At 42.0% G+C, this 22,794-nt stretch overlaps 1 protein-coding gene and 1 non-coding gene across 2 annotated transcripts; both read left to right on the plus strand.

Annotated features, from left to right (window-relative positions):
* The first annotated feature begins 1,036 nt into the window (after nucleotides 1–1,036).
* LOC123183004 (uncharacterized) lies at nucleotides 1,037–6,179 on the plus strand. Its single transcript, XM_044595724.1, has 15 exons — nucleotides 1,037–1,454; nucleotides 1,547–1,624; nucleotides 1,742–1,791; nucleotides 1,894–1,947; nucleotides 2,179–2,231; nucleotides 2,694–2,766; nucleotides 3,164–3,225; nucleotides 3,331–3,399; nucleotides 4,001–4,109; nucleotides 4,421–4,491; nucleotides 4,604–4,704; nucleotides 4,979–5,074; nucleotides 5,185–5,252; nucleotides 5,566–5,611; nucleotides 5,744–6,179. The coding sequence occupies exons 1-15, from the start codon at nucleotides 1,293–1,295 to the stop codon at nucleotides 5,822–5,824; spliced, it is 1,173 nt and encodes a 390-aa protein (XP_044451659.1). The 5' UTR covers nucleotides 1,037–1,292; the 3' UTR covers nucleotides 5,825–6,179.
* Nucleotides 6,180–18,007: 11,828 nt separating this feature from the next.
* TRNAI-AAU (transfer RNA isoleucine (anticodon AAU)) lies at nucleotides 18,008–18,081 on the plus strand. The gene has a single exon. It is a non-coding gene; the product is annotated as a tRNA-Ile (tRNA).
* Nucleotides 18,082–22,794: the final 4,713 nt, after the last annotated feature.

Here is a 22,794-nt window from a genome sequence, read left to right on the forward strand (position 1 = left end):
TACCAAAGTAGTGATCTAAATGCTCCTATATTTCTTTACAGAAGAAATAAGTAATACCTAGTTTCTCCCATTTACGATAAAGCAATAACCCGCATGCCTAACAAACCAAAAGAGAGGAGTATGTGACCAACATCTTGCAAACACCCGAGGATAATTCTAAGTACTCCGTACTACACACATTACTACAAGGATGAATGGCTTGATAGGAGTAAACCAACAATATGTCTTGATGTTCATGTACTAATTGTGTAGTTCTAAAAAACAATAATGTACTGATAGTCAAGTACTAACCAGATGTGTTGTGTCCCGAAACTCCTTTTCTCTCCCGCGGAAAAAGGGGCAAGCCATTCCTACCATTCCTTGTCGTCCAGGCCCCTCCTCCCCCGTCAGCCACTCTGGTGGTGGTGGTGGTGGGCGGGGGGTCGATCTATGTTATGGTGATGTAATTAGGCTTTTAAGGTTCGGATCTGCTTCTCGATGGCGGTGTTGTGGTGGTGATGATGGCGATGTGCGCTTTATGAATAATGTTTCTCCTGCTCCTGGTCAATTTTGATTGTGACGAAGGTAAGGGTGGGGTTGTTTGGTCGCTACTCGTCTGAAGCGGCATACCTGGATCCGTCTTTGTGTTTTGCAGGTAACTTTCAAAACCACTGTACGAGTGGACAACACTTTGTGTCTTGGTCCTCTAGTTATTTCTCTCACCTGCAACTCGCTTGTGAAGTTCGGTCAGCTTTGTCTTCACCGGGAAGCTAACGAGGTTAGGCCTTCCCTGATCTGTCTGGTCGGACCCGGGGTGGTCGTCCAGCCCTCTTCGCCACATTCTTATTTTGGCGGTATCGTTGTCACCGACGTCTCGTGGCTCTGCTCAACACAGGTCGAGATGCGGGATCGAGTTTAGGAAGTGGACGACGTCATTTTTCTCAAGGACCTATATTCAGTTTTCTGTTTCTGTAAGGATAATCTTGGTAAGACTGGCTTTGACTTTAATGTTTTACTATTTGGCCTTTTCCCAAAAGGAAAAACAAGATTCAGTTTCACGGTGGTGAGGTCAAATTAGGTGGCAACTGCAGATAACAAAGGCGGCGGCGGCCGGCGGGCGGAGGCGGCGCACACGGCACAAACGCTGCGGTGGCGTGCCGGGGCCGGGCACCGTGCCACTGCCCCCAATTACTCAATTCCTTCTCGCCGCGCCGCAGCGCCAACGACCAAACCACCGCGCAACCGCACGCCACCCTCCGTCAGTCGGGTCGGGGGGACAGCGACCGGCGCGTGCGCCAGCGAGGGGGATATAGATGGAGGTGGGCAGTGTCGTGGGGGCGCGATCCACTTGGGCACCAGCCGTCCGGAACGGAGACCGGGGCCAAGACCGCGCCTTGCCCCGCCGTGTCCGCTGCCGCGCCGCCGTCATGCCGCCGTCCGTCCGCACGGTCTCCATCCCCTTCGCCGACCTCAAGGTGCGCGTCCCCCCTTCGCTTCTCCCCGCCTCGCCTCGCGCGGCGGCTGGTTTCGCGCTTCCTCTGGTTCTGACAGACTGACTGACGCGCAGGAGCGGGGCAGGGACCTGAGCGGCAAGATCGAGGAGGGGCTCGGCCCCGACGGGCTCGGCATCATCTCCATTTCCGGCGTGAGTATCCGTCCCTTGCGATTGCGTACGGCGATCCGGGCAGAGCCAAGCCATGGGGTTCATTCCTTCAGCCAAACTGAATTTTAAGCGTGCCTTTTTTGCTTTCTGCGCGTTCAGGTGCCCGATTTCCCAGCTCTGAGGAGAACGCTCCTGCACTTGGCGCCGAAGTATGTATACGTGTCTCTGGCCCCTAATTTCAGTGCAGGATTCAGTTCAGTGCCCAAATGCGGAATGTATCTGACATCTGTCCCTTATTTGCTGCCTGTCAGAGTTGCAAACCTCCCTGAAGATGTGAAGAAAGAACTTGAGGACCCGGACAGCAGGTAGTATTAGTAACCGGTTACATGGTTATGTGGTTTTTCCATCAAGAATTCGGTTATGCCTGCTGCACTTCAGACTTAAGAGATCCTAGTTTTGGTTGATATACAATATGTGCTTCTGTTCATGTCAAGTTGGATAGTTCTCAGTGAGCAGTGAGCACACTGTGAGTATTGATGCTTGTGCATAGATCACTAGCTTAAAATGATTTGTGAACTGTTGTGGCTACTGCACAGGTATAATTTCGGCTGGAGCCATGGGAAAGAGAAACTTGAATCTGGGAAACTCGGTAAACATTCACCCTTGTACTAATTAAGTAATTATGCATTCTCCTGTCAGTTTCTGAATGATAATTGCAAGGTGAATCAAGACCTTGGATATTGTTGAACTTCATTCCCAAGTTCACTCTGCACCTCCAAGATTGTGCAGTTGCGCTTTGCATTCTTAGTGTAATGTCAGCAAAATGAACTTAGCTATTGCATTTATGAAATTAAGGCCCCATTCGGGAATCCACCGCTCCTACGATCTGTGGAGCGGCTGTTTGCTGGCTCCAAGATTTTGCACTACTGCTCCGTCCGCTCCCGGAGCGAAGCCGTGGAGTGGAGTGAAGCCGAGCGGGGCCTAAATCGATTGCAACACTATTATAGTGAACGCAAAAGAGTAGTTTTTTGGTTTTATTTTTAATTTTTTTAAGAACTTGTATATCTTGGCATAATTTTAACTCATAGGTAATTTGTCATCATCTATGCAGACACATTCAAAGGCTCCTACTATGCCAACCCAATTTTGGATGTCCCTACTGCTGATGATGTCCTTGTAAGTAGGTATGATATTTCTAACATAAAAACATATCATCTCAGTTCTGATAATATTTAGTCTATGAGATTGCCCCCAGTCGATGTCTTTGTAACTAGGTATAATACTTCTAACATAAAAATATATCATCTTGGTTTACTGATAATATTTAGTTCTATGAGATTGCCCCAAGTCTAATATGTTTGATGAGATCTCTGTCCATATTAAATCTGAATGCCGGTTATTGTCTTCTATCACTCAATATTGTGTGATGTGTTAGCTACTTATTCTGAATAATTCCTCAAGGAAAAGAAAAATAAATCCCTTCTATATTTTTTATATTAATATTGCTAGATGCTTCTTGAGCTGCAATATTATGCCTTATGTTTACCTTTTCATGATATCTAATGTTTCTTTAATCTGCAGGTATCCATCGTACTGCCGACCAAATATCTGGCCCGCTGATCATCTGCCTGAGCTTGAAATAGGTACGACTTGACTGACTGTCCTGGTGTTGAAAAGCTTCCTGCAATAGTTCATGACTATTTATTCACAGTGCATTAAAAGTTGCCCTCGCATTCTTTCATTTACAGCATTTAAAGCTCTTGGAAAGCTAATGTTGGAAGTTGGCTTGATGTTGGCTCGTCATTGTGATCTCTATGGTATGTACTGTGTAAATAGTACTGTAACTCAGTATGGTTCTCTGGAGATTTGCCACACAGTAAATTTGTTTCTCGTGATGCATATATTGGTTCTAGAATATTCTATGAACAGTGTACAATTGTGGAGGAAATGGCCAGTTGAATACCCAACTTTTTAGAATGTATTATGAATTTGAATAGCAGTTGCAAACTCTGTTATGAATTGCCAGTGATGAAATTTTTTCAACGCAATAATGTGTCTACATAACTCTAGGGATACTTGTAACTTTCTTAAGCTTTTAATGGACAAACGACATCCATTTGTCTTTGTAAGATCTCCACTAGTTTATTGGCTAAACTGTTATTTTTTCCGAGATAACTTGATTGTTCTACTATTTCAACACCGGAGCAATAATTTGAGCATCTAATGAACTACCACATTGTACTATAATATACAAAAGGAAAAATATTGGTATAAGAAATATGAATCATGGATATGGTACCCGTAAGTGTCTTTTGGAAATAGTGTCCTCCATATTAATTCTCGGCCTTCTAATTGTGCTTTCTTTTGAAGTTTGGTTTACCAGTTAGTCAAATGGATCAACATCTGTCTGTTTTGCAGTAATGCAGCACGGAGTGGGACCATATGATGGTGAAAGTCTTGAGCAGACAATTTCCCGTTCAAGGTGTCACAAGGGGCGTCTCCTGTATTATTTCCCCAGACAATTCAGGTACATCCAGCATATGACATGACTCATGAAAGATACATATATAAAGAATTAATTTGCTCTAGATAGTGAATACCCTTGTAACCTTCAGTTATGTTGGAGTTTTTAGAGTATTTAGAATGGTTTATTGTGGTTTGGTGGTTCTGCACTTCCTCTAAACAGCCCATCAAGAATAATAGCATTAGCAAACTATACTATCACTTGTGCAAAGGCATATTACAATTGGATCAAATCTTAAATTCTTTCTTGATCATTCAACCAACCTTTCCAGTTTTTAGTTGTAACAATTGATATTAACTTACTTCATATGACAGCACACAAAAAGAAGATGGTGATTCTGTTTCATCGTGGTGTGGATGGCATACTGACCATGGGTCTTTAACAGGTAATGCGCATCTTATCTGGATTTCTTTTCATGTACATGTTGCTGTAACATTTGCTATGGTTTTGTCTTGAAGAAGTTTTTTTTGTAGCTAATAGTTCGTCTGTTCATGCAGGTCTTACATGTGGCCTGTTTATGAAAAATTCAGTGGAGGTCCCCTGTCCTGATAGTGCAGCTGGGCTGTACATCCGGACTCGTGATGACCGAGTTGTTAAGGTAAGTTCCTGCAAATTCCAGTAGCTTTCTCGTCAAATATAGATAATAAGCTATGTAATGTAAATTATGCAGAGTCATCTTTACATTATTACATCTATAGAAAAAAGGTATACCTGTGCTTCCTGCACAGGGAAATAGACACTAAGACCGGCTGTGTTCCTCGCTGGTTAGATTTTTGCATAGAATCTGTGTTGACACCTGTTGGCTAAATAACTACGTTAAAATTGTCCTCACAGCTCTGCGTTTATTTGCCTTTTGGTTGGATATATTGTAGGTTACATTTGGGGAGGATGAATTAGCTTACCAAATTGGGGAAACTACTGAAATACTATCAAGAGGTCGTCTATGTGCAACTCCACACTGTGTACAGGTATTATGTCAAAGAGCTTAACAGTTGACCTAGTTTTGTAGTGTACAAGGTAATTAGTGTCCCAAATTTCCCACAGTTGTAACTTCTCATACTGATGCTGCTACTTCCAGGCACCCAGCGGTGTGAATGCTTCAAATGTTGAGCGCTCTACTTTTGCAATGTTCATGCAACCAGATTGGTACGTGCAAACTTTCTACTCAAAATTGTGAGGACGGTGTAGTTTTGCTTCCATTTGATCGACTATGTTATCTGTGTTTGTTCCTCTGGTTAAAAGTAATAGTCAGTACGCTGTGCTGCGCAAACACTAGAATCTACACTCCATAGTGAATGCACTTCTGTTTTCACGTTGGACCAGTTAAGCTAAACCCAGCAGAATCGGATTTTGTACGGTATTAATTAATCCGGAAGATCTGGGTGATTATTATGGGTTTGTTAAACATCTGCTTACATGTACTAAAAGAATAATCATTCTTTTATAATTATTTTTGCAGGAATGAGACGCTTAACTTTCCAAGTGAAATTCCTTACCACCAAGAGGTTTGTCATTTATCCATCACAAAATCTTGCCTCACTTCATTTCATCTTTTTCGCAATGAACATAAACCTGCATTTGGTGCTGGTCCGCTCCTTTTTTGTTCTACTAATGTCTGTTTTCTGTAAACATGTCAGTTGATTCCACCAAACGGAGCGCTTACGTTTGGAGAGTACTCAGAGAGACTGGTGAACAAGTATTACCAGGGGAAGACGTGATTCGCATGGATTGTCACGATGAGGCGCGGAGAAAAGGCCCCTGTGAAGATGCTGTGCTACCAGGAAACTAAAATCTTCAACTAGTCGTGCCTGCAAATACACTTCCAAGTCCCTAGAAAGCATGTAAAGATTTATAGGTATAGATTACATCATTTCCGTACCATGTGCGCTTGTAAAAAAGATGCAGAAACATGACCTCCTGAAAACTGTATAAAATGAGATGAAATTGTGCACATGTAGTTTGTTATATGGTCCTAACTTGTGCACGGAATGCTCTATTTTTACACACTTGTGGAATCCAAAAGTGTGCTCTTGCACGAGGGATATCAATGCCAATATTCGCCCACGTCGCTAACCATGCCATGTGTTGCCATCCTCTTCTCTGCCGCCCTAGTTTGCCTGAATCTCTTGATTTCACTGCAGACCGGCACATTAACAACTCTCTGTGATATTAGATACGTATTGAAGTTCACATAGAAGAAAGGAAGGCCAGTCTACCAGTGCAACGAAATACCAAGAATGAATCCGGAAATACATATTAGATACGTATTGGTTGAATGTTTCTAAATACTTTTGACCATTCCTCTGAATCCAAATACTCCTGCATCCCAACATGGTTATCTCCATGCCAAAATGAGGCGGCAGCTCAGCCTTCGAAAACAAGGTATCTTCAAAAAGAGAGGTGCCTCTCTTTTTTGCAGGGATCAAAGAGGCCCAACATTTATTTGCAAAGTTGCAATCCCAGAGCAGGTGCATGAGTGTTTCTTCAGTCTCTTGGTCACAATTTGGACAGAAGGGGTCATGCAGCTGCATCCCTCTTCGAATCAAGGATCTTGTGTTAACTATGTCATGGGCCACTAACCAGAAAAAAAAATTGTGCTTTAGTCTGCTAGAAGTGCTCAGATGTGATTGAAGAAAGTGTGCCCCTCTTGGTACCCCAACAAATGCTTGTACATTTTCATTGAAGAGTACTTCTAATGTTGTCCAAGGCACTGCCACTTGTCTTTCTCTGAAGGTGTCAAAACAGGAACAATGTCATGGAGTTGAAGGAATTGCTCATGTGCTTGGTTTGAAAGAGCTAGATGGAACTGCTCAACCCAGTCCTAGTGTCCAGCAAAGTCCTTAAGTGAAATAACCTCATATTTGGAAAAGGAGTGAAGTTCAGGGAGCTTTTGTTGCAGTGGCTCATCAGTACAATTATCAGTCTAGAACTGGATGGTACTACCAGAATCAACCACACATTTGCAGGCTTGTTTGAAGGTTTGGAGCAAGCTGAGATGTGTTTTCCACCAAAATGAGCCAATCTTTTTGTCTAGTGCGAGAGAGGAGTAGTGCACTTCCCAAATAAGCTTCACCCAGCGGAAAGTCAACAAATTCTGAAAATATTTTTGAAATAAACTTTGACCTTCCATTGTTCTGGGAAAAAAATCCACAGAAAGAAAAAATCTCGTTGACTTCTTTTTTTAAAAACAAATATTTTGATCAAAATAGTGTGAATAGTGACCTATAATAGTAAATAGATTTTTTTTTGCCCTGAAGTCGACGCTGGTTTTCTATTCGTGAAAATTTATATACTAGTGCAAAAGAAAGTCAAGTTTATTGTAAAGAAACTTCCAAACTATTTTGACTTTTTTTAAATTATTATCAAAATATATTTCCCATATGAAGTGTATATACACCCAGGGTTCCTGGGTATTTCCCGGATAAAGATAGTATAATTTGAACAAATCCCCTGCTAACGTGATCGAATACAACGGGGAGAGTATAAACGATGCCAACCGTTGATGTCAGATCGGACGCTTGCAAGGGACGGACGGATGCCCGACAGACTACAGGGATCGGACGCCCCGACAGGCCAGGTAGTACTAGTCCCTCCCTCGCCACTCTCACCAGTTCGTATCCAATTCCAACCCAAATAAATAACGGTTGTGCTAATTCTCAGTCGACTGAGAATTACTGAAGTCTCAGTCGACCGAGTTACGTGGGATTTGTTGGCTATCTTGGCCCTAACTACACCATCGATTGTTTGTTCGTATCTTTCCTTCTAGGCTTTTCGTTTCTTCCTGGGTCGTCGTTTCATTCATGTACTTGGGCTTCTGTGTGATTATTTTTTGTCCCGTGAGCAGTGATGCCATTGCTTTTTTCTGTTTCTCCTTTTTGATCGAGAGGGTCGTGTGACCCCTTTTGGCCTTTTTTTTGTATTATCAACGACTTTTGCAACGTGTAGGTTTGAGTAGTGGCATAAACTTCACATACCTAGTATTTATTAGCTTTAGTTATTTTTTATTTTCCATTTGTTTTTGTTTAAATTTAGTCATTTTGTTTTTTATTTTATTTATCAACCCATTCATTTTGTGTTGGCTTTGCTAAATCTTTGTCAACTCGCAAACCGTTATATAGATTTTTTGTTCTGCTGTTTTTGTTTAAAAAATCTGTTTCTATTTTCTTTTTTTTCTTATGTCACTTCTATATTTTTCTTCTTTTATTTTATTTTTATTTTTCTTATTTTATTGATACTTTTTTGGAGCACGGCTTAAAATCGTGCATTATGCTATTTCTGGATGACTATTGTCTAACGCGTATCTAAGTCCTTCACACGTCAAATGAAATGTAATAAGTCTTGTGCTTTCTCCGAGTGGGCATTATGGTTTTCTGTGTGGCACGTTTGCTTTGTTCTCGTTTTCGCGTGCATGCGGTGTCGGTCTGTGGGGTTTCCGAATCATTCCTTTTTTGGTTTTTTTTTTGCCGTAGGCTTTTTGACGTCTATGCAAATTACATGTTTCGGATGTATGTGTGCGATAATATCGTCTTTTCTAGGTTTTTTAGGGGTGGATGCTCTGATAAATGTACGTGTAATAGCTCGTGTCCACAAACCTGGCAGCACTAATGGTTGCATTTTTTTTGTTATTGTCCCATCGCCTGAAAAAAAACACACAAATATGATTCATTCCACAGGGAATAAATGCATTTTTTCTGTCCCGAGGAGAAAATGTCTCTTTTCTGTAGTTGCATGTCTAGCTCTATATATGCAACTGCAAGTGTCCTCCACCCCTGCGACTGCAAATGCATGTCTTAAGCATGCCCGCAAGTCTATGGTATTTTATTGAGGGACGCGAAAGTTGCAGGTTTGTTGCTAAGCATGCAACTTCACATGTCACCTCAAGTGCAAGTTCATGTCTTCAACGTGACTACAACTCACTGGTTTTTTACTGGAGGTAGGGGTAGTTGCATATATGCTACTACCTGCGCAACTGCAAAGTGTCACCTCGGGCTGCAACTTTATGTCTTCAACGCTACAAAAATTCAATGGTGTTTGTCGGGGAAGGGGGCAATCGCATATCTACCACTAGGCATGCAACTACAAGTGTCGCTCCAGTTGCAACAACATGTCTTCAATGTGATTGCAACTCAGTGGTGTTTTGTCTGTGGATGGGGCAGTAGCATGTGTGCGCCGCTAGCCACACAACTGCAAGTGTCAGTCCTGACTGCGACTACATGTAGTCAACACAAATGCAACTCTGTGGTGTTTTTATCGGGGGGGGGGGGGAATAGTTTCATGTCTGCCTCTAGGCATGTAACTGCAAGTGTTGCCCCCAAAAGAAAATATGTCGTGTTTTTTGTGGAGGAAGGAAAGTTCCATGTCTGACACTAGGGACGCATGCAACTAAAGTGTTACCCTGACTACAATTGCTTCTCTATAATGCAACTACAATTCTGTGGTGTTTTGTCGGGAGGGATTGTTGCATGTCTACCACTAGGCATGCAATTTTAAGTGTTGCCACCGACTGCAACTCTGTGGTGTTTTTGTCGGGAAAGTGAGGTGGTCGCATATGTGTCACTAGGCACGCAACTGCAAGTGTCACCCCTGACTGCAACTCTGAGGTATTTTCTAGGAATCGAAGTTGCATGTCAATCACTAGGCATGCAATTGCAAGTATTGCTCCTGACTGCAATTGCATGTCTTTAATGTGACTGCAACTCTATGTTGTTTTGTTGGGAAGGGGCAGTTGCATGTCTGTTACTAGGCATGCAACTATAAGTGTTGCCCACGTCTGCAACTATGTGATGTTATTTGTTGGGGGGAGAGGGCAGTTGCATGTCTGCCACTAGGCGCGCAACTGCAAGTGTCGCCCCTGACTGCAACTCTAAGTTGTTTTCTAGGAGTGGTAGTTGCATGTTCATCCCTAGGCATGCAAGTGACTTCATGTCTTCAACGTGACTGCAACTCTGTGGTGTTTTTTCGGGAAGCGGTACTTGCATGTCTGCCAGTAGGCATGCAACTGCAAGTCTTGCCTCCGACTGCAACCATATGTGATGTTTTTTCTCGGGGTGAGTGGACAGTTTTTTGCCACTAGGCACGCAACTTCAAGTGCCTCACCTGACTGCAACTCTGTGTGGTATTTTGTCGGGAGGGTCAGTTGCATGTCTGCCACTAGGCGTGCAACTACAAGTGTTGCCTCCCACTGTAACTATGTGGTATTTTTGTCCGAGGGAGGGGGTAGTTGCATATTTGCCACTAGGCACACAACTACTGACTACAACCGCACATTTTCCAACACGATTTTCACCTTAGTAGTGGTTCGTCGGTGATGGGGGAGAGTTGCATGTCCTCCACTAGACAGACAACTGCATATGTCGACACGAACTCCAACTGCATGTCTTCAGCACAACTGCAACTTTGTGTGTGGGGGTGGGGGGGGGGTAAATGAGGTGGGGGTGTTGTATGCCCTTTTTATTCAGTTTCATGTTAACCCTTGACATGCAACTCCCCTCGGCGGTGGCCGGTTGCATCTCTTACATGCAAGGGGAACGCTAAAAATCAGTCAACTGAGACTTTACAAAGTCTCAGTCGACGAGATTAGCCGCCAAGTTTCATCGAACTGTATTCAGTCGCTGATGTGTTTTCTTTTTCAAAACACACTAGGCTTTTCCTATCTGAGAGGCTGGCAGCAGCATAGTATGCCTTCCGCTACGTGGGTTGTGGATTGTGGCTTGCAGCTCGTTCTCTTGTGCTTTTCTGTTTTTATATTGTCATAGCTGTCCATGTAAATCTTTGTATGTTTTCTTCTTCTTTTTTGCTGGGTTGTGTGCACCGTGTATGTACAGAAAAAGAAAGTTAATGGGGGCAGCTGACTCTATGTGTATGTATACAGTATACACGTGTACTTGTCTAGCTTTTTAACTTTCTTTTTTCATTTATTTTTAGTAGATTTTCCTTTTATTTCTTTACTTGTATTTCCATTTATTATTTATTATCTTTCTTGTTTAGGAAATATGGAACATTCAATTTTTTAAGAACTACAATTTGACACACATGAACAATTTTTATTCTCACATGTTGTTGTGTTAATTTTTTTATTCTGAGTTGTCGTTGCCTTTTCTACATGGACTTTTGTTTTATTTGCTTATTTGTATCTTGTCTATATTTTTTTACTTTGTTTCTTTGTGTATTACCCAAAAATAATTTTTTATTGTGTTTATGCGCTATGTTTTTTTTCACGAGCGCACCGTAAAGTTGCATACATAACACTAGGCATGCAACTGCAAGTGTCGGCCTCGACTACAACTGACCTTTGTTCTATCGGAGAACAGTGGAAGAGGGGAGGGGTAGTTGCATGTTTTTCACAAGGCATGCAATTGCAAATGTCGCCCTTGACTACAACTGCATGTCTACAAGCGAATGCAATTGACTTTTGTTCTGTCGATGGGCGGCAGGAGAGGGGGTAGTTGCAGACTAGGCATGCAACTGCAAGTGTCATCCTTGACTGCAACTGCATGCCTACCCACCCGATTGCAACTAGTCTTTTTGTTATGTCGGAGGACATCGGGAGGGGGGCGTAGTTGCATGTCTGACTGTAGGCACACAACTGCAAGTGTCGCCCCGACTGCAATTGCATGTCTACCCATCCAACTACAACTGACCTTTGTTTCGTCGGAGTGTGGCGGGAGAGGGGGAAGTTGCACGTCTGACACTAGGCATGCAATTGCAAGTGTCACCCTCGAGTGAAACTGCATGCCGACACATCCAAATGCAACTGGCCTTTGTTTTGTCAGTGGGCGGCGGGAGAGGTCGGGGGGGGGGGGCAATTGCATGTCTGACGCTAGGCATGCAAATGCAAGTGTCACCCTCAACTGCAATCGACCCTTGTTTTGCTGGAGGGCGGCGGGAGAGTGTGTGTGGGCGCAGTAAGGTAGTTGCATGTCGGACACTAGGCATGCAACTGCAAGTGTTGCCCCAGAATGCAACTGCATGTACTCTACCCAAACAACTGCAATTGACCTTGTTGGAGCATGACAGGAGGGGGGTGGGTAGTTGCATGTCTGACAGTAGGCATGCAACTGCAAATGTCGCCCTCGACTCTGTGGTGTTTGTCGGTGGGAGGGGCAATTGCATGTCTACTATTAGACACGCAACTCCAAGTGTCGCCCCCAAGTGCAAATGCCCGTCTTCAATGCAACTGCAACTTTATGGTGTTTTGTCGGGGGAGGGGCATTGCATGTATATCACTAGGCATGCAACTGTAAGTGTCATTCTCGAGTGCAACTGCATGTCTTCAATGCGACTGTAACTCTGTGGTGTTTTGCTGGAAGAGGGCAGTTTCATGTTTGTCACTAGGCATGCAATCGCAAGTTCATCCCCCGACTACAACTCTGTGTCGTTTGTTGGTGGGGAGGGGGCAGTTGCATGTCGTCTTAAAATGTACGCAATCGGAAGTTTTCCCCGGAGTGCTACTGCATGTCTTCGACGCTACTACAAACTTGTGGTGTTTTGTCAGGGAAGGGACCGTTGCATGTCTGTCATTAGACATGCAACTACAAGTGTCGCCCACGACTGCAACTCTATGGTGTTTGCCAGTGGGGAGGGACAGTTGTATGTCTGCCACTTGGCACGCAACTGCCAGTGTCGTCCCTGAGTACAAGTGCATGTGTGCAACACGACTACAACTATGCGGTTTGTGGTATTTTTGTCAATGGTTGGTGGCAGATGCATGTCTACCACTAGGCATGCAACTGCAAGTATCACCCCGACTGCAACTCTGTGGTGTTTATCGGGGGTAGGGCGGCAGTTGCATGTCTGTCACTAGGCACGCAACTGCAAGTGTTGTGCTCGACTGCAACTTGCGCCAAGGGATATTGGCCACTTGCATGTATACCGCTAAATCTTCAACTGCATGTGTCACAATCATCCCGCAAATGCGAGCGATACAACAAGACTGCAACTGTGAATTTGTTTCCTAATTTTTTAACTTCAGTTTTTCTTCTCATTCCCCTTTTCCTTTTCCCCTTTTTCTGTTTTTATCCTTTGTTTTTTATTTTTTATTTTCCTTTCTCTATTTTATTTTTTTTATTTTTTTCCGCTTGTTTATCTGGTTAATTTGCTCTTTTCCCCCTTTAATATGATTTTCATTTCCCATTAGTAGAAATATATTTCCTTGTGTGTATATGAATATTTTAAAAATACATGTTCAAGTTTTTTCTAAAAATAATTATTGAGCACTTTTCCGATATGCGGTGAACATTTTTTCAATACGCGATGAAACATTTTCTAGAATTATTCATGCAATTCTTAGTAAATGTTCATGTATTTTAAAAAACTATATATGTGTTTGAAAACATAATTCATATTTATTGTAAACTATCCATAAAATTTAAAACTGTTCACGGTTCTTAAAAAATGTTCATGTAATTTTTTGAAATTGTTCATGTAACAAAAATGATGTATACACTATATATACATGTGTGTGTTGTCCTTTGTCCTTACGTACTTTAAGAACCGCGGGCAGCAACTTCATAGCTCGTCAGCAAGCAATAGGAAGCACAAAATTATTATTGTTTCTTCAATATCGTTTCTTTGTGTTCAAATCCTTTGTATTTTTTTATGAACGAAAAATGACAATAAGTTATATGCCCATCTAAAAAAACACTACAAGCATGCACTGTATTGCATATACAAGAATTTTTCCAGAAAAAAATGCTATGATTTGAACAAAAAAAGTTACCTCACTCGTTGAGGTTGTAGCTTTTTTGAGAAACGCTGAGGTTGTAGCTGGATAGCAAAACACATATTATATTTGCACTCGTACAGCCCAAGTACAAGAAGAGGAAAAAATCCGGCAAAAAGCAACAGATCGCAGGGAAAAGAAAAAGATGAGATAAAGGCCCAGTAGAAGTACAAAGCCAGCCCATAACAGCAAAAACACACAAACAGTCACATAAACGAAGCAGGTCTGGTTTGTACCTGTGCTGATGTCATCAGTCGACTGAGTCTTCACGAAGTCTCAGTCAATGGAGACCTAGACAAACCCTACATGCAACTGAGATTTTTAATTTTGTTTTTAATTTTTTTAACATGAAAGATCTTTTTTACAATACAAATTGTTTTTTGAAGAATGATAGGAAAAACAAAGAGCGAGCAAGATGATATGGAGAGTAGGAATTATATTTTGTGTTATTTTTTCCATTTTTGATATTTTACTTCTTTGTCATAAAATATATTTTTATACAACTCAAACCCATTTTCAAAAATGATGAGAAAAAATATGCGAGAAGTACACAGAGAAGAGAGGGAACATAGATCTTTAAAAAAGAAGAGAAGGAACACTGATCTAAAAAAAAAAGAGAAGGAACATAGCACGAGCACGTGACGTGCAATGCGAAAGAAGAAAAATGGGCCGATCTGCAGGCCCATGCAACGATCGCGAGTGGAGAAACAAGCAGTGATGCGTAGAGCAAAATCTGGCTTAGTTCCTCTAGGAAAAGTAACAAAACCTGGCTGAAAACAAGTGCTGCGCCATAAAAAATGTACGCTGACGTCAGCCGAAGTCTCAGTCGACTGATTCCTAGCCAGACCCAATAAATAATCCCCTTCCCCTCGATATCTCTCCGTCTCTCCCGGTAGAAAAATCGATTCTTCCTTCCGCCGAGCCGCCGTAACCCCGATCCTCCAAGATTCGCCGATTCGGCGCGGGCGCCCTCCAGTGGATTCGCTTGGTAAGGAACCCCCCTACCTCGCTCGGATCTGTTCGATGCTTTAATTCATGGTAACGGATCTCCTTCTGCTCTCTCTCGTCTTCCCTTTGTTGTTGTAGTGTTGTACTCCCTCGGTTCCTAAATATAGACCACACACAGAGCAAAATGAGTGAATTTGCACTCTAAACTACGTCTATGTACATCCTTATATGTAGTCCATATTGAAATCTCTAGAAAGACTTGTAAGTATTTAGGAACGGAGGGAGTATTTTACATGGTGTTTGGATGTATTACTATATATAAGAGCATTCATTCCTGTTAAACAAAAGAAAAAGAGTAATCGTTTTATTTTCTCAATGTAAAAATAATAATTTTGGTTGATCTTGCCTGTTCGTTTCAAGACAATACAGATATGTTCTGTCCAAGATGCAGGCTAGTCCTGCAGTGCGGTGTGTGTCTATTGCCCTCGGCCAATATAGTGCCAATAGCAGCCGGTTTATTATTTGAACAAAATTTACCTTTCCAAAGAAGTTATGCATCGACGTTCACTGCACTGACACGCAAATTATTCCCATGTGTGTGTTTCACTGCAGAACATCTTGCTGAATTAGTAATATCGATTGGAGCAGCAGACATTGGTGGTGAGATGATGGGTAGCAGCAAGAGAAAGAGTGGCATGCCATCCTGTGGCGAGGCTGCAAAGATCACGGGTTATCTGATGAGAAGTAGACGATCAGGTGTGATGTGTACACGCCTGGAGCTGATCGCTGGAGGCCTGCGGCTGGAGGAGTACCCTTCAAGTGGTCCTTGTTTGCAAATTCTGCAGTTGCTCATGCAATGGTGAACAAAATACCGCCTGTGTTTGAGAATGGATATTTGCACTGGTTGATCAATCCTTCTCTTATCATCAGAAGGCCAAGAGCTGCTATCATATCCTTTTCTGTTGCAGAGGAAACCTTCGGATGTGTCCGATCACCGCCGTTCTGGGGACCTGGAGAGAACCTGCGCTCCTGGTCCCAGTCAGAACGAGAGCACCTGGTTGTGATGGATGACCAGCTGTGCATTGTCCGGGACCTTCGCAACAGAACCCCTGATGGTAGCACCTTGGAGATTTGGGGACTGCTGGATTATGGCTCTGGTGATTGGTCCCTGAAACATCGAATTGATTTGTTTGCGCAAGTCGGAAGAGAATTAGGTGAGCCAAAGGTTGTGAGGGTTATTGGTTCTGTCGGCAATGGCACTTTGGGGAAGAAGATTGTCATTGCTACTAGCGAGTGTTGGGTTGATGAGAAGTTTCAGAAGAAGGTTTACACCTATGATCCTAGGTGTCAAGTTCTGGAGGCCATTCTTTCGGTCATCGAGACACACACCCGGCTTACGCGTTTGATCCCTGGTTCAAGGTTTAGCCTGTTTGAAGAGAGCCTTGCTCCTGTTTGAAGCGAAATCAGACATACCGGCGATATTTAGCAGTGGCTTGGATTGATTGAGAGTGAAAACTTCAGCTAAAAGACCATAGGGGCCAAATCTGAGAATAAGACGTTTGAGGGGCCATAGATGTACTTAAGTTGCACTCTCGCAGATGAAGACGAGCAGGTGATGAATATATGAGGTCTAGGGCCAAAAACTAACCACTAAACTAATGAGCAGAGTATATCTGCTGTGCTAGCAATGCAGAGAGTTCAAATCAAGATGCCGCAATTAATGCTTTACCAAAAAGAAACTGCAGCAGATTGTAAAAAAAAGGATGTAAAAGTACTCCTTCTGCGGGCTGCAACCAAGTCAAGAAAAGTGGATGAAGATTGTGCAGCAGTCCCATTTCTCACCGGCTGCAACCAAGATTGTAGCTTCTTCTTCAGAACTGGCTTCTACAATGAACAACAGACAGAGGAGCACAATGAGAGAAATTCTTGAGGCAAACCCGGGTGATAAAACCAACAAGGGAGCGCCCCCAACATACACGTGATTAGGGTTCGACCGACAGTCGTACACGATGAATTGCGAAAGCATCGACAAACTGAAACTGTCAACGCTGAATCTATCTGCTGTGTGTCTTGTTCAACTGTGATGACGCACGTCAAGTTCAACTCAGATGAACTCAGTTGCCTAAAAAACGTGCTCTATCAGACTCCATTTCTCTAACTATTTTTTGTGATCACAAAAAACACCGCAATTCACAGCGGGCGAGCTCTTTATTTTTTTCAGCGGAAGTACTATTTCCACAGCTTAAAAATATATATAAACATAGACATATGCTTGTAGTATAGACTGTACAAAACCATGTGACACATGTGGTGAGAGATCCAAACTATTTGAGAAAAAAAGTATACACGTATAAAATTTCATGAACACATATGTTCATACATGATGTACATAAAAAGACAAATACATAGATTAAATTGGGCTTTTTCTTTGTTGTATTTAGGGCAGATATTTGGCTCTTTTTGTGGCATACAAATAATCAAATTACTTGGTGAAACTTTATACATACACCATACTTGAAGAACATACATATGTATTTATGGATTTATTTTACAATGCCGCACTCGATGGAACCCATCCTATATTTTCATCCATGTTCGCGGGAGCCAACCACCTGAACTTTCACCTCATCTTTTCCTCCTCCATGCCCTCTTAGGTCCGGCCGACCCCTGCCCTGCGGCCCGCGACCATCGCACCACCGTAACCGCCTCCTCCGCCAGCCGATCGCACCAGCGTCGGCTGCAGACGCCTTTGCCGCTCGACGTTTAAACAAGGAAATCTGAGGCGCGTTACAGACATCGTTTTTTTTTATAATGTACTCACTCCGTAAAGAAATATAAAAGTGTTTAGATCACTAAAGGGAGACATTCAGTGTGTTACACCGAAACCTTTGTATTGCAATTTTCAGAGGACATCTGAGGCGTGTTACAGGCTGTTTTTTTTGTACAGAGGGAGTAGCTAGATGGACGGATCAAACAAACCTGATCTATACATGCAACCACTCAAAAAGAAACTTATATGCATGCAACTCACTAATTTCCTAGATCGCCGGAAAAAAAACTCAGTAATTTCCTTTTATGTGACAATACTAATAGAAGTAGTTCCGTGTGTGCTCTCATTTTTCCTGGCTCCACGTACGGTCCTGCCAATCGAAAATACGAAACCAGCCTGTTCTTCAGTCATGCAGGCAATGTTAAACTATGAAGAGAAAACGATTCAGTCACAATTCAAACAGGCCTATTAGCTCAGCTGGTTAGAGCGTCGTGCTAATAACGCGAAGGTCGCAGGTTCGAGACCTGCATGGGCCATTTCTTTTTTTTTCTCGCTCTTGAAATTGCATAAAAAAAAGAGAAAAAATACATTGGCTTCGCCCGGGTTCGAACCGGAGACCTTCAGGCCCCGCTTGGATTGTCGGTTCGCTACTAAATACACCGGTAAAAGATACGGACCTCAGGGCGTCGTTTCATTTTCCAGCCGAAAATCAAGGACGGCCGGTAATATACATCTGTAGATTAATTCCGGGTGTATAAATTTACACCCATACCAAGCGGCGCCTCAGTGTGTTAGACTGACGTGATAATCAACTACACCACGAAACCTTTGTGCTGCAATTATCCACGAAGGTTATATAGACAGGGGGTTATTGCTTACTGTGCCGACCACTGGGTTGGGTAGACAAACCAGTGTAACAAGAAAAAGAACAAGTGTGACATCACATTAAAACTTAAGAATTTCATCTACATTAAGCAATGGCTAATGGATGGATTTTTTATGCTTCATCTACATTAAGCAGTATGATATATACTCCCTCCGTCCAGAAATACTTGTCATACAAATGGATGTATCTAGACGCATTTTAGTTCTAAATACATCCACTTTTATTCATTTCTACGACAAGTAATTCCGGAAGGAGGGAGTACTCGGGAGGACAGGAACAATGTAAGAAATGGAGAGAACATTCCTCATCTTGTTCAAATGGTGGGGAAAATTAAAGCATACATTGACTTCATATTGACGAATAATTTTAGATTGGCTGTCCCAACAGGCGTGAGAACCTGGCATCAATCCCAAAATGCTCTCCCCCGCCGGAAGAGTCGGTTCTGAACAATGTAGATGTTGCAATCTTCTCTGAATCAAAACGCATTGGCATTGGTGTTTTGATTCAGAATCACATGGATCTGGTACTAGTTGCTTGCAGAAGATACTTGGACCTAGTTGAAAATCCAGAACTGGGGGAAGCTATTGCAATGCGTCCTGCGCTGTTATTTGCGGAGGAAGCTGGGTTCCAAAAGAATGTGGTGGCATCTGATTATTTGACCTTGGTTACCAAAGTAAACAGCAACATGGTTGATAGATCTCATAATGTGCCGTTGTGTTTGATATAAAAAATAGGGTCTCAAACTTCTCATGTTGTAAGTTTACTCATGCACATCGATTCTGTAATGTGGCAGCACATGTTCTGGCGAAATTAGTAGAACATGATGTTGGGTTCTGTTGGCATAGCGAGGCTCCTGAAATTATCAGGGCCATTGTGTGTACTGAATAATTAGGAATATGAATGAGTGATGCTGCCCATTTCCTCAAAAAATAAAGGACAAGTGTGTAGTCTTCCGTAGTGGCTATATAAAGTTATTTTGTGTAGTTGTGTGTCCAATAAATGAAGTCCAACACTTAATATTGGGGTATAAGATGCTCTTGTGCTAAGTGCTTTCCCATATTTTTCTGCTGGTCTCAATCATGCCGCTTTCTCTTTTGTTCGAGATATCATGGTGCTCATTGTCTCCGAAACGATGTCAACAATTGTTTCGTCATTTTCCCTTCACACTTAGCTTTCTTAGATGACCCTACTAGAAGTAGGACATATTTATGGTCAGCGAGAAGCATTTTCTTAAGTATACTCAATAGGATGATCATGATATATTTGTGCAACTCATGTAAACTAGGTGATCAAGACCTCATATGCCTCAGTGTGTTTGCTTTCAACGACAATGCTAGATGAGTTAGGACAATTCAATATTTTTCTTAGCTCGTCTCTCTATTTAGTTAGACTACTAAGAGAGATGGCGTAGATATTTTCAATAACTATTGAGAAATATTTCTCCAAATAGGCTCGAAAGAGCATACAGGCCTTCACGCTTAGGCTGTTAAGACGTCGTATGCCTCTGATTTATCAGGCAGCAGACGAGGGCTGGCAATTGGAGCGGTCAGCACTATTGACACATTCCTCTATTTGGTCATAGCCTCATAGAGATGGTTCAAAATTGGTGAGCCAAATCTTAAAAAAAAAAATCTCCAGTATTCTGGATAGTGTGAGTTAGTTTTTTGTTAGACCCGGCCACCACCGTTCTGTAATTGTGATATTTAGCAAACATATGGACATATCCCTATAAAAAAGCAAATGTCTAGGGTAATTGACATATTTATGTTGATGGAGTCATTTTCATGGAAACTGTCACTTTGTTACTCCCTCCGTTCCAAAATAGATGACTCAATTTTATACTTACTTTAGTACAAAGTTGGGTCATCTATTTTGGACCGGAAGAAGTAAATGTTAATGTTTCCTTGCCAGTGAAGTTAAAAGGTATATTTTGTTAATTAATCATGGTCCATACTAATCTCATTCGTTCAACCACATCCCATTCTCATTCGTTCAACCAAAACACAACATTGGTTCATCATACTAACCCTAACAATTAACTAATCTCAATGCAGTCACCCTCTCTCCATCTAAGTGCATGCCAAGTGTATTTTTTTCTTGTTTATGTTACTGCCATAGTTAAGAAATAAAATAATACATATTTCTATGGGAATCGTTTTTGTTAGAAGTAAATAAAATTTTAATTTATACTTAGATAATGCAAGCTAATTAGAAGCTAATAGTTTCCAGTACAAAGCTTTTACTTCCCCGGGTAGCTAAGTTTATATTTGATAAGTAGAAACATTGCAAGTCAGTAAGTTGAAAGCTTCATTTTGTATGTTTGGTAGTAGAACATGATAGAAGGTTGTAAGCCATGCACAAAGACTTCCCGGTTTGTCATCAACAAGGTCATGCCGGTTCAAGTATGGGATCGACGACAATAGGGCGTCGACGACTCATTCAGGCAGTGGTAGTGGTCGTTCGATGGTCCAGGTAGTTGAAATGCGTCGTGCTTCTAGTGAACTTTTGTAATAGAATCTGAGTTTCTTTAAAAAAAACTTCAATGCATGGTGTCACATTAAAATTTACCGAGCCCGAAAATAGAAATTTTATCGTTCAGTTGGAATTTGTAAGCTCCGAGTTCAGTAAAGAAAGTTGCAATTGATCAAATTTCGGCCTGTTCAGCTAGAAGGGCAACCCACTGCCCGAAATCGATCGCCCCGAGCGGCAGGCGCGTTCGGTCGCTAAATACGACTAGGTGGTACCCCGCGTGTTGCTGCGGGATTTTGTAGATGAGAGCTGGTGCAATGATAAATGTTGAAATCAGGAAAGCAAACTATACTTGCGTGCTCCATGCTTGCTATGTACATGTTGTCTGGCCTTCAGGCTTGTTGTCACATTTTGACAACTTTCGTTGATATGGCTGTAATCAATATTTTGGAAGCAACCTCACTGGAAATTTTGACATGGCCTATCTTTATTTTTGTACCATCTGCACATGTAATAGGAAAATAGTATATATTGACAAAAATTATAACAAAATCTACATAATCATACCAATAAAATTGATAGAAGCCCATATATATTTTCATAGTTCCATAAAGTGAATCCATATCTCACTGTATATGCATAGGATCATCATGTAATTACTAATGGAAGTTCGACTGGGTTACAGTTTAAGACACAATAAAAATAATCTAGATAGAAGGCAATGCAGTTCAGCCCATATATGGTTGCATAAGCTCAATCCATATACATGTAAACAGTCAACCTGAAGTAGTACTAATAAGAGTTTGACCGGGTTACAATTTAAGCCACAATATAACAAATTTAGATAGAAGTATAGTTCGTTGCTGCCTGCATGCGTGCTTGGTGATGTCATGCATGATATGTAAGAAGGTGCATATGCAAAATAATAAGAGAGGGGAGCTTGCATACCTACGCAATTAGCAACAGAGCTATGAATCTATGAGGCGAATGAGAGCAGCAAGAGAACAATGAGGGAGCAGACGAAATCACTTTATTTTTCTGGATCAGCAAACGGAAGAAAAAAGTTTAAGCATGATAGCAGATACATATCTACATAATCCATGAGTACTTAGTTTTGAGGGTTGTATGACCTCTTGTCATAATATGGTAGAATACTAACAAATTCATAGATATAAACCCCAAGTGGTGGATTACATGAACATTAACCTCGTGAAGTAACACTTGAAGGGCATAATTACATAACCTCTTGTCATAATATGATAGCATACTGACAGATCCAAAGATAGAAACCCCAAGTGATGGATTACATGAAACATTAACCTAGTGAAGTAAAACTTGAGGGGCATAATCATTTTTTACCCGGAAGGGGATAATGTTCGGTTGTGCTTCTATCATCGAATGACAAATAGTCTCTTGAAGAACTTGCAAGGGGGGGGGTGGGATTCATTTTCTACGGAGTATGTTGTTCAATAGCATGTAGGGGGGTGGGGGGTCAGTTTGCTATAGAATAAAAGTGGTTTGCAATCTAAGTTGCCACAACTTGTGGAAAGTCCATGTCGAATTCCAAGATACTCTTGAATAGCATGCAAAAAAAGTAGTCTTACCCCTTGCCTCTTTCCGGTCAGTTAATCTGAAAGAAAAAGGTACTGACTCATCTTAAAAAAATTGCATATGTGAAATTTCAGAGATTGAACTCTAGCTGTCACACCTGCACCTGCGAGTGCCACGGTGGACCTGAATAGCCAATAGGGAAAGGAGGGACAAGTCATCGCTAGGCCAGATCATCAGTGGGCCTAGCCGTCGAGTGGTTATATGCCAGCCCCTGCGTGGGCGCGTGAGGCATGCGTGTTATGTGTGATCACTCTGCTCTCTCACGTGTACTCTGAAACTTTCC

This window comes from Triticum aestivum, chromosome 1D, assembly GCF_018294505.1.
Source record: "Triticum aestivum cultivar Chinese Spring chromosome 1D, IWGSC CS RefSeq v2.1, whole genome shotgun sequence".
Lineage (NCBI taxonomy): Eukaryota > Viridiplantae > Streptophyta > Magnoliopsida > Poales > Poaceae > Triticum > Triticum aestivum.

Bases quoted from the DNA above. Each gene is read 5' to 3' on its own strand.
- LOC123183004 (XM_044595724.1), top strand. From the start codon at position 1,293: ATGGAGGTGGGCAGTGTCGTGGGGGCGCGATCCACTTGGGCACCAGCC. The intron at 2,767-3,163 runs GTATGATATTTC...TTTAATCTGCAG, and splicing joins GATGATGTCCTTGTAAGTAG to GTATCCATCGTACTGCCGAC. The intron at 5,075-5,184 runs GTATTATGTCAA...TGCTACTTCCAG, and splicing joins CAACTCCACACTGTGTACAG to GCACCCAGCGGTGTGAATGC.